At 45.0% G+C, this 11,996-nt stretch overlaps 1 protein-coding gene across 1 annotated transcript in view; it reads left to right on the top strand.

Moving 5' to 3' along the window:
- SHISA2 (shisa family member 2) overlaps positions 1 to 4,285 on the top strand; it is a gene marked incomplete at its 5' end in the record, with an annotated part of 5,918 nt that extends 1,633 nt beyond the window's left edge. Inside the window, one exon of the mRNA XM_010851251.1 lies at positions 2,111 to 4,285. Within this exon, the coding sequence (XP_010849553.1) occupies positions 2,111 to 2,664 (554 nt within the window). The remainder of the gene's footprint in view (positions 1 to 2,110) is intronic.
- Positions 4,286 to 11,996: the final 7,711 nt, after the last annotated feature.

Below are 11,996 nucleotides of genomic sequence, written 5' to 3'. Positions count from 1 at the left end.
CCAGCTGCCTGAGTCCCGCTCTGCTGGTCCCTCTTCCCAGAACTGGCTGGGCTTGTGAGAGGCAGCTCCTCTCGGTGTCCTTCGGTCGCACATTTCTGTTAGCCACCCTTCCTGATCTCTGCCTTGACTCAAAAGAGGAGAAGGGAGGGTGACTCCAGTCGAGGAGCTGTCCTGGAAGGCAAGCCCAGTGCAGCTGGGTGTGTGGCCACAGAGCAGACCTGGAGCTGGAGGGAGGAGCCAAGGGCACCCGGCTCCCAGGGCCTGCCGAGTTGGCTGTAGATGGCCTCCCAGACGCCACGGTGACTGCGGACTAGTCAGTGGGCAGCCGGCTTCTCACGATCCTGTTGTGTGAGCAGATGCCTTCTGAGTTACACTTTTGGATCTGTTTTCCTAAAAACCCTGCGCTTCTGCAGTCCAGAAGGATAGCATGTCTAATCAAGCAGTCTCCAGGGCTTCTAGGAGCACTGCCTTCTCTGCCCTGCATAGTTATTTAGGCTTCTGATTAAAATCCTGGAAAGAGAACAGTTATTTCTCCCCAAAACTCATTATGTGGACTTAGACTGCTTTCAGTTAGTTACAGTATAACGTTTGGGGTACTTTTTCTTAACTGTTAATTCCTTTACTTCTCAATAACATATAAGGCTGGTATCTTAATTTAGAAAATGTTATCTTCCATTATCAGCCTTTGGTTACATGCTTAATAAAGTATGTTTTACTGACAAGCCATCTTTTCTCTGTGGCTCTGTCTGGTTCTGTGTCCTAGAAACACCAACTCCAGAAATATCAGTGCTGTCAGAGGAGTGTGGTTAGAACAGCTGCTGCCCTAGCGGAGTTAGGATAAGAGGGTGTTTTGAGTCTCTGCCCTCGGGTGCTGGGGAGCTGCGCATCTTCCTGGACCGTGTACTGGCCGAGACCAGTGGAACCAGTCCTTGTCCTCGTGTCTTATCAGATAGTCAGGGAGATGGGAAGGAACACCTCAAAAGACATGGGCTCTTGGTCATGTAGGGTGGGGTCCATAGACCCTTCCCTCTTGGTTCTCAGTCCCCATCAAGCCCGTGTGTCCAGCTTCTGAAACCCCATAGTGCTAGGCCCACGGCACCCCCCAAGATCTTTGTAAGTAGAATGATTCTAAAAATGGAGCTCACTACTGATTTTAGGAAAGTGTTTATTTTTATTTTGACAGTTTTATTTTCTGGAATAAATCTTACTGGCTAGGTACGATGCCCACTGCTGTATGTTCTATGGCTTTCCCTGTGGTTCTCCACACAGAATTCAGTGTCCTAAGCCAGGCCTGTGACTCCTCCTCCACCACCTGGTCCTGCCTAGGCCCTTCTCAACGCCCCTGGAGATACTTGTCCTCCTGGGTACCTTGTTTCATGCTGACGCATTGTCTGGACAGCTCCCCTGCTCCCTCCCCACCGCCACCCCCCCCCCCCCACATGCAGGCCCACCTCCCAGTTACCAGCCTTCAGCTTGGCAAGTGTGTATGGGAGGGCTTTTTTCCCTTAAAACCCTTCTTTGACCTTTGTGCCTTACAAACTCTTTTTGGAAATGGTTGTGACTAGGATGTGACCTAGATTTTTTATCTATTTGCCTGTGAAACAAGAACCTGCGAAAAAATGGTCAAAGAAGTTTGCAAGGAATGCGAATAACTTTCTGGAGAAAAGAGAAAACTTTGAAATACTATCGACTCATTTCTGTGCAGACCGCACAAACTGTAGGGCAGACTGAAATGTGGGCAGTGCAGTTACAGTAGGAATTTTAGAATAAACTCAATCTGCAAAACTCATATTTTTGCTAAATTGGATATCTGCCTTAAAGAGTGTTGCGATTGGGGAGTCTAGCTGTCAGCGTTAACAGCTTTGCTTTGGGAACCCACCCCACCGAGTCTGCAGGCAGGTCCTACTCCTCACCCCCTTTTCCTAAGCCCCGGATAAAGGACGGTGCTTCCTGTGCTGTGCGCTGCCGACAAGCGCGCACACCAGCCCGGCCGCAGTTCTGAGATTCTGGGTACTGGTACAGTGCATTTATTCACCTCTGCTGCCCATCACCGATTTTTACTGCTTCCTTCCAGGAAGTCATCATGGTATATCTTTCTTCTTTTCTTCAGTCCCCATCTACGTGCCCTTCCTCATCGTCGGGTCAGTGTTTGTCGCCTTCATCGTCTTGGGGTCCCTCGTGGCTGCCTGCTGCTGCAGATGCCTCCGGCCCAAGCAGGAGCCGCAGCTGAGCCGGGCCCCGGGAGGGCCCCGCCTGGTGGAGACCATCCCCATGATCCCGAGTGCCAGCACCTCTCGGGGCTCCTCCTCCCGCCAGTCCAGCACGGCCGCCAGCTCCAGCTCCAGCGCCAACTCGGGGGCCCGGGCACCCCCGACCAGGTCCCAGACCAACTGTTGCCTGCCCGAGGGCACCATGAACAACGTGTACGTGAACATGCCCACGAACTTCTCTGTGCTCAATTGCCAGCAGGCCACCCAGATCGTGCCCCATCAGGGGCAGTACCTCCATCCCCCCTTCGTGGGGTACACCGTGCAGCCAGACTCGGTGCCCCTGACCCCGGTGCCCCCGTTCCTGGATGGGCTGCAGACGGGCTACAGGCAGCTCCAGGCTCCCTTCCCTCACACTAACAGCGAACAGAAGATGTACCCAGCGGTGACCGTGTAACTCAGAGGGTGGCTGGGGGCCTGGACCTGACAGGGGTGAGCGGGCACTGTGGGCTTGGGAAGGATCCCAGCCTGGAAGTCTGTGCCTGTCGGTGTTGCTTATGGCACAGTTCTGTTGGATGGCTTCATTTGCCCCCAAGCTGTATGAAAACATCTTTCTCCGAATTAGCATGTCTAGATTTGTTTATCCTGGTTTATGATTGATTTACAATGGGAAAGAGCAGTCTCTGGAGATATGGCTCCTTGACACCTGTAAGCCTTTAAGTGCCCTTGAGGTATGGCTGTCAAAAGAATTTTGTAAACAGATGAAGTGTTTTTATTATTTTGTTATTATTACTTCTTCTATTTTTTTTTTTTGTACAAGATCAGAATTGCTGTTCTCTCCCCATTACCTGGGCTGGTTTCTAATAAGCATCTAAGGTTTTAGGGGAGATGCAAAGAACAACAGTTCTTACAAAAGGAAGCCAAACTGGACTCAAACGTTAGTCCTTGATCTCAGTATTTCCCAGGCACATCTTAATTTGTTGTAAAAAGATATATATATTATCTATTTTTGTGCTTTTTTGGGGGTCTGTTTTGTGCTTTTTTACCTTGTGTAGAGATCTTATTACAAAGTGATTTTCTACATTAAAAAAAAGACTGAAAGAAATTGTATAGTTCTTAACTGATGGCATTTCAGAACTCTGGGATTATTTTAATCTTGAAGTAGTGGATGGTGTAGTAATAAAACCATTCATCCCCTTCTTGATTGTATCTTTTAAATTTCTGGCTTTACCTTGATATCTGAGAAGAAGTAAGTGTTTTTGTGTTGAAATCATAAACTGTATCACCTGCTACTTCTCCAGGTTACTTTTTAATTTTGTCGTGTGATATGGCTTGGCTTTCATTCTGTTTGGTGTTGAGATCTCCATGTCCATATGGTGCTGAGTGCAGGTAATTACTGTTCTTATAAATGTTATAACATCAGCCCTTCTGCCTAGATCTGAGAAAGCATTTTCTTATTTTCCCTACAAAAACTCACCTGCTTTATAAAGATACTTAGTATCGTTTCTCAGCCATAATCCCAGGCTTGGGATGAAATTTAAACCACAAATACGATGTACTGTGCAAATCCTAGGCTTATTATACTGTCGTTATCAAAACGTCTTATTTTTCAAGCAAGAGGGACTGTTAAGTTGAGAAGAGCTTTTCAGAGTAGATATTGTCTTTCTTCCCCACAGTTAGTTCTTGTTTTCCTGTCTCTTAGACCTCAGCAAGCACTGTATTCATTACCAGCGTTGTGAATTATGAAGCTCAAGTGAATTTATTTGTGTATTGTTCACTTATAAGAAATAAGTCAAAATGTGTGCCAGTAAATTTCCAAATGCTAGCAAAACCAAGATTTGTAATTAAATGGTCATAATGGTCTTTTACATATTTATATCTGTATCTGTGCTTATCTGTCATCAATCATCTGTCTACCTGTTTGATTGCTTATATACATCTCTACCTGTTGTCTCATGACTGAATAATGTAAAACCATTGTTGGCAATTGGTGTCAACAAGATACTCCATCAAACCTCTTAATAACCAAAGGCAGGGGAAAATCATTTTACTTATTAATAAATATTTTATGGGATGAATTCTTAGGGGAGTTGTTTTTTTTTAAATTTTCATTCTACTTGGTAATTTTTCAGATGGTCTATTAAACCTGTTAATAGAGTAAAATTGCTAAAAATCATAAAACTGCTTTCTAGAACCAAGAGCCTGCCTTTAAAGGTGATTAATATCTGGGAAAGTGATGGTGTGTTCTGAGTCAGTGGGTATCATTTTACATGTGTCTTGGGAAATGTTGACAGCCCAAAACAAACAGTTCTTCTGGGGTCATTATACTATCAGGCTAGTGTGTGTTCTGTACATTGTCTTTGACGGAGGATTCTAGCTTATCTAAGGAAGTCAAATTCCTAGGAATTTGGAGGTGAAAGGAGCCTCAGAGATCGCCCAGACGAAAGATTGGCAAACTTTTTTTTTTTTTTTCCTGTAAAAAGCCAAATTGTAAATATTTTAGCCTTTGCCTGTTGTCTCTCAAACTATTCGGCTCTGCTGTTACAGCACAGAAGTAGCCATAGAAGGCACATAAATGAGCGCATCTGGGTTCCAATAAAACCTGATGGATGGACACTGAAATTTGAATTTTATGTAATTTTCACATGTTACAAAATACTCTACTTTTCATTTGATTTTTTTCCCAGCCATTTCAAAATGTAAAAGCTATCATTAGCCCTGCTACCTGCTAAGTCACTTCAGTCGTATCCGACTCTGTGCCACCCCATGGGCTATACAAATCCAGTGTGCCAGATTTGGCCATTAGGCTGTGGTTTCCCAATCCCTGGTGGCTCAGCTGGTGAAGAATCTGCCTGCAGTGCAGGAGACCTGGGTTCAATCCCTGGGTTGGGAAGATCCCCTGGAGAAGGGAAAGGCTGCCCACTCCAGTATTCTGGTCTGGAGAATTCCATGGACTATATAGTCCATGGGGTCACAAAGAGTTGGGACACAACTGAGCAACTTTCACTTTCCCAACCCCTAATCTAGTCCATGGGCTTCCCAGGTGGCTCAGTGGTAAAGAATCCACCTGCCAGGGCAGGAGATGAGGGTTCAATCCTTGGGTTGGGAAGATCTCTGAAGAAGGAAATGGCAACTCACTCCACTCGTCTTACCTGGAGAATCACCATGGACAGAGGAGCCTGGGGGGTTGCAAAGAGTTGAACATAACTGAGTGGCTCACACACATAGTCCAGTCCATCGTTACTTGGTGCTGGGTGCCCGTGCAGTGTTCTCAGCAGCCTTTTCTAAACACACAGAGATGGAGGGTGCCTGCTTCTCTATACGGGACTGTCTGACTTTGTCTTCTTTTCAATATCATGACTCAAGCAAAAGTGCACTTTAATGAAGGAAATGAGTTTTTCACTTAGTGAATGCTACTTGGTCTTTCAAAAAAATACAACATCCCTAGAAGCAACTTCAAATCTCTTCAGTTTTGGTCAAAGCTGGAGAAATGTAGCTGACAAAGTAGCCATAAAAACATTCAAACACCTGGTTTTTGGTATACTTTCCTTATTGCCAGGAAATCAGAACCGGTGAAGTGTAACGTGTACCCTACAGAAACATTGTAAACGGTTGGAAAAAGAAAAAGCACATACAGACAGGAAATAGTCTACTGCAGCACATTCTCTGTGTGGAAAGCTTCAGCGTCGGCTGGTTCATGATGGTTCGGGGCATTTGGGGCTCCCGTTTGTAAGAAAGTCAGATCCTTTGACAGCAGGGAAGAAATTAACTAGGTCTTGGCATCCACTTGAGAACCTGGAAACTCCCCGTCTCCTATCTCTAATGCTGCCGCTGGGAAAGTTAAATTTTAACGAGAATATCAACAGCCAAAGTGGCGAGAAGACCATTGAGACAAATGTGTTTTTCCAGTGTGTTTACTCTGTGATGCTCACCTTCAAGCCAGCCTTCCGCTTCTGATCAAGTCCTTAGACTCCTGACTGAGGACATATTTCATTTATTAAATTTACCTTGAGCTCATTTTTTCAAGATTGAACTGTCATGGTCCATGAATTCTGTGACTTTTTGTGTATCTTCTTTGTGTTTTGTTACAAATTAGGATTTAAGTTTCCTCTGAAAACATCTCCTGAGGAATGCACGAAGGTGAGACTGGGGTTGGCAAGGCAAGCGGGGCAGAAGCTCTGGGCACGTGAGAGAAAAGTTGTTGTTTAGTCACTAAGTTGCGTCTGACTTTTTTGTGACCCCATGGATTGTACCCTCTAGGCTCCTCTGTCCATGGGATTCTCCAGGCAAAAATACTGGAGTGGATTTCCATGCCCTCCTCCAGGGGTTCTTCCCATCCCAGGGTTCGAACTCCATGTCTCCTGCATTAGCAGGAGGATTCTTTACCACTAATCATCTGGAGAAAAGTTTAAATAGAGCTACAAGTGGGGCTCAGAAAGTTTGGAATACCGCTTTCTCTCAAGTGGCTCCTGCCCAATAACAGCAATCACTCTTCGTCCCTTTTTCTCTCGAGATTCTGGCAGTGTTTCCCTGCAAATTCACAGCAGTCTTTTGCTTACATAACATCTTCCCACCACACACGTGCCCAGCTATTCATTGAAGTGGTTTAAATTAATGCACAGATGCTTGCTTTTAGTTGCTTAAACTTCCTGAGTGTGTAAAAGGAATAACGTTTATTTATAATCGACTTTAACACTGTGACTTCCCAGGAACTTGGCCTGGTCCTCCTCTAGTCTGTCAAAGTGAAGCATTAGAATGAGTCATGGGTGTTTGACTCCGTCTACTCCTAGCCTGTTCTTGAGGGAGTGGTGTGCTGGTGGGATCTGGGGAGAGGGGTTAGGCGGGCTCAGAAATGAGACTGACCCTGTCGGTCATCAGGAGGGAAGGGCAGTGTCTCGGGCACCCGATGGACTTGATGGGTTGCTGCCCAGTGAGTCAGGTATCGGCAGCTATGGCTGAGTGGACTTGCTGGGAGTTTTTTGTTTTTATTCTATTTAATTTTTTTGTCAGTTTTTTAACTTTTTATTTTATATTGGAGTATAACTGATTAATAATGTGGTAGTTTCAGCTGTACAGCAAAGTGAGTCAGTTATATTCATATATCTGTTCTTTTTCAGACTGATGCTGAAGCTGAAACTCCAATACTTCGGCCACCTGATGAGAAGAACTGACTCATTTGAAAAGACCCTGATGCTGGGAAAGATTGAAGGCGGGAGGAGAAGGGGATGAGAGAGGATGAGATGGTTGGATGGCATCACTGACTCAATGGACATGAGTTTGAGTCAACTCCAGGAGTTGGTGATGGACAGGGAGGCCTGGCATGCTGCAGTCCATGGGGTCGCAAAGAGTCAGACATGCCTGAGTGACTGAACTGAATTGATTCTTTTTCAAATTCTTTTCCCATTTAGGTTGTTACATGATATTGAGCAGAGTTCCCTGTGTTATTCAGTAGGTCCTGTTGGTTCTTTTAAATGTAGTCGTGTGTACATGTCCATCTCAAACTCCCTAACTATCCCTTCCTCCTGCTTCCCTCCGGTAACCGTAAGTTCGTTCTCTAAGTCTATACACTGCCCTGAAGGTGAAGGTGCCTGATCTCATCTGATCTTGGAAGCTAAGCAGGGTCTGTCCTGGTTAGTGCTTGGATGACATTTTTAACATGATCACTTCCCTATTTTGTTTATTTCCTTCGTGTCTTGAACAGGAACAAAATCACAGTGTCTGAGGACGCTGTGGAGGAATCCCCAGACCCAGAGTGGGTGGCCGCAGGAACTTAAAAAACCCGGAGGAAGGCCCAGGAGCATGACAGTGGGTTGGAAGCTGGCCACCGGGGAGATCACGTGTCTTGCGCTCATACAGGGCTTCCCAGGTGGCTCAGTGGTAAAGAATCCACCCGCCAATGCAAGACACACAAGAGACCCCTGGGTCAGAAAGATCCCCTAGAGGAGGAAATGGCAACCCACTCCAGTATTCTTGCCTGGAGAATCCCATGGACAGAGGAGCCTGGAGGGTACAGTCCACGGGGTTGCAAAGAGTTGGACACAACTGAGCGAGCACATGCCCGTGTGCTTGTAGAGCCCTCGCATTTTTTGTGGAGCAGCCTATATATTGCAAGGAAGAATGAGTGATGCACATGAGTGAAAACCTCACTCCCTGTCATCAACCTTGATCCTCCTTTTCCTCCCCTTCTTAGATAGTAGAGCAAGGAGGACAACTCCGTCCTTCTGCCCTCTCTCTCTTTTTTAAGAACCAGAGATGAACTATTTTCATTGGCCCATTCATTCCAAAATACTTATATAGAAGATTTCTTGGACTTCTGAGAATTTTTTCTTAATTGAAAACATGAATGTTACTGTGATTTAAGTGCCTTTCAAGTGAGCAAGTGAAAGATGATGAGGAGAAATGATTAACCCCTTTCCTGAAAATCATGGCACTACATGGGCACACGTGTGTCCTGCAGATTTGTCACTGAAAGATGAAATGATAAAGCCCTGGAAAACCAGTCCCTCCTGTCTCGACTGTTTGGTATTTTTGAATATTAACTATAACCCACAGTACTTTGAGATAAAATGTAGGGGGTTGGCTGTAATGGTCATTTTACTTTTCACAGTTAAATGTTCAGAATGCCGTCAACACTTACACTCAGAAGTGAAGGACATAGTATATTTCTCCATCTATTAGTGTCCTCTTTGATTTCTTTCACCAGTGTTTTATAGTTTTCTATATATAGGTCTTTAGTTTCTTTAGGTAGATATATTCCTAAGTATTTGCTGATTATACAGAGTGAAGTAAGCCAGGAAGAAAAACACCAATACAGTATACTAACGCATATATATGGAATTTAGAAAGATGGTAACGTTAACCCTGTATGCAAGACAGCAAAAGAGACACAAATGTATAGAACAGTCTTTTGCACTCTGTGGGAGAGGGAAGGGGGAGATAATTTGGGAGAATGGCATTGAAACATGTATAATATCATATAAGAAATGAATTGCCAGTCCAGGTTCAATGCAGGATACTAGAAGCTTGGGGCTGGTGCACTGGGATGAACTAGAGGGATGGTATGGGGAGGGAGGTGGGAGGGGGGTTCAGGATGGGGAACACGTGTACACCCATGGCGGATTCATGTTGATGTATGGCAAAACCAATACAATATTGTAAAGTAATTAGCCTCTAATTAAAGTAAATAAATTTAAACTTTAAAAAAAGTGAAGGACATAGATTCAAATCAAGAACAAGAAATTTAGAATTAATGTCAAAATTTTTTGATGAGAGATGATAAAAAAGGGGTAAAAATAATGGCAGCTTTAAGATCAATTTTAAACATAAAACTGGGATCTTAATTTCACACATCTTGAAATGCAGGTCTTTCCATTTAGAAAAACCATAGTTTACACGAGACATGATTTACTCAGTAGACATAACAGCTCTAGAAGACTGATTGCCATCTGTATCATGTATATAAAATTGCCACGTGTGTGTGCACATAAGTGTCCAGAATGCACAGAGGGAAAATTGGAACCGGAATGACTTATTATATGAAGCTGTCTCATCCATGACTCTGCCCGGGGTCCTTGACTGTTATTTTGAAACTGGAATTTGTTTGCCAGGCTCAGCTTTCCCTGCTTTGACAGAGTTGGTTCTGTCCACCCACGCTGGAAGTAGATGGGTCCAGGGTTGAACCCATTTCTGCCACGTGGTGGCTCAGACAGTAAAGTGTCTGTCTGCAATGCAGGAGACACAGGTTCGATACCTGGGTTGGGAAGACCCCCTGGAGAAGGAAATGGCAGCCCACTCCAGTATTCTTGCCTGGAAAATCCCATGGATGGCGGAGCCTGGTAGGCTACTGTCCATGGGGTCGCAAAGAGTCGGACACAACTGAGCGACTTCACTTCACTTCACTGCCGCTTGCTGTGTGGCCTTGGAGGAGGGTTGCTAGTCTTTGAACTTGGTGTGAATTCTGTAAAAGGGGATTAACACCCACCTCCTACGGTTGGCATGGGGATGGAGGACCTGGCATCATATAATTCTGGTGGCATCCAGTAGGTTTCTGTGATACACATAGAACTTAACTTCTTTTTAGGTGTTTTTAACCTGCTCAATATAAAGAAATATATACTTCATTTGACAAAGTACATCACATAAGTATATATATGTATCTTTATAAGAGAACCAGCTTAGGATATTTCCCTTATTTTTGTTTCAACAACTAACGAGTTTTACCTGGGTTAGTCTACATTTCTTGTATTTTGGGGTTGCCTGGAGAAGGCAGTGGCACCCCACTCCAGTACTCTTGCCTGGAAAATCCCACGGACAGAGGAGCCTGGTTGGCTGCAGTCAATGGTGTCGCTAAGAGTCGGACGCGACTGAGCAACTTCCCTTTCACTTTTCACTTTCATGCATTGGAGAAGGAAATGGCAACCCACTCCAGTTTTCTTGCCTGGAGAATCCCAGGGACGGGGGAGCCTGGTGGGCTGCCATCAATGGGGTCGCACAGAGTCGGACTGAGGTGACTTAACAGCAGCAGCAGCAACAGCAGTGTACTTGTATGGGCTTCCATGGTGGCTTAGATGGTAAAGAATCCAACTGCAATGCAGGAGACCTGGGTTCGATCTCTGGGTCGGGAAGATCCCCTGGAGGAGGGCATGGCAACCCACTCCAGTATCCTTGCCTGGAGAATCCCATGGACAGAGGAGCCTGGCTACAGTCCATGGGGTCCCAAAGAGTCAGACACGACTCTGCGACAGCACGCACGCACAGTGGACTTGTGCAGAACTGGCCTTCTCTGACCCTGGAGTCATTTCCATTCATTGTAACACCCTGAATACCTGCGTTACTTTGCTGTTGCTTTGTAAATTCCCAGGCTCTCTCTGCCCCTTGTGACTCTACTAGATTTGGTAGTTCCTACCAAGCCTTCCTACTCTGCCACTTGGCATCTCTTTGAAGCAGTTATGGTTCAGTCTAGAACTTGAACTGAAACATTAAAATTTCCCACTGAATTACAACCAAGCACACACATCTGAAATCTACATCATAGTGAACCATCACCCAGATCAAGAATCGAAAATATCCACTTGATAGCACCCTTAGAAAATAAGTGCTCTCTTGTCACCAATGATTAGCATCACCTGGTTTTGAGTATCATACAAATGGAATCACACAGTATGTACTCTTCTGTGTCTCAGTGTTATGACTAGTGTTGAATAGGGCTATTTATTTCTCTTCTCTGCTGTGTACTATTCCGCCCATGGACTGCAGTGTAAGTGTAATTATTGATCACCTCTACTGTAGATGGAGTTAGTGGAGGACAGAGGAGCCTGGCATGCTGCAGTCCATGAGGTCACAAAGACTGGGACACAGCTTAGCAACTGAAAAAACTCTTGGTGGACACGGGTTATTTTCAGTTCGGGGCTGTTAGAAATAGGCAGTTAGGAACATTTTGAAACTTGTGTTTTGGTGAACAAAAACACTCGGTTCTTTTGGGTGAAATTCCAGAAGTAGAGTGGCTATGGTATAAGATATATTTGCATATATTTGCCTTAGTATAATAGATATGGTCATTAACACATCAGTTATTTTTAACAGAAATTTGTGTAAGATCAGATCAGATCAGATCAGTCACTCAGTCATGTCCGACTCTTTGCAACCCCATGAATCTCAGCACGCCAGGCCTCCCTGTCCATCACCAACTCCTGGAGTTCACTCAGACTCATGTCCATCGAGTCAGTGATGCCATCCAGCCATCTCATCCTCTGTCGTCCCCTTCTCCTCTTGCCCCCAATCCCTCCCAGC

Source organism: Bison bison, unplaced genomic scaffold (assembly GCF_000754665.1).
Source record: "Bison bison bison isolate TAMUID 2011002044 unplaced genomic scaffold, Bison_UMD1.0 scf7180017864299, whole genome shotgun sequence".
Classification (NCBI taxonomy): Eukaryota; Metazoa; Chordata; class Mammalia; order Artiodactyla; family Bovidae; genus Bison; species Bison bison.
This window is presented reverse-complemented; position numbering and strand designations above follow the sequence as displayed.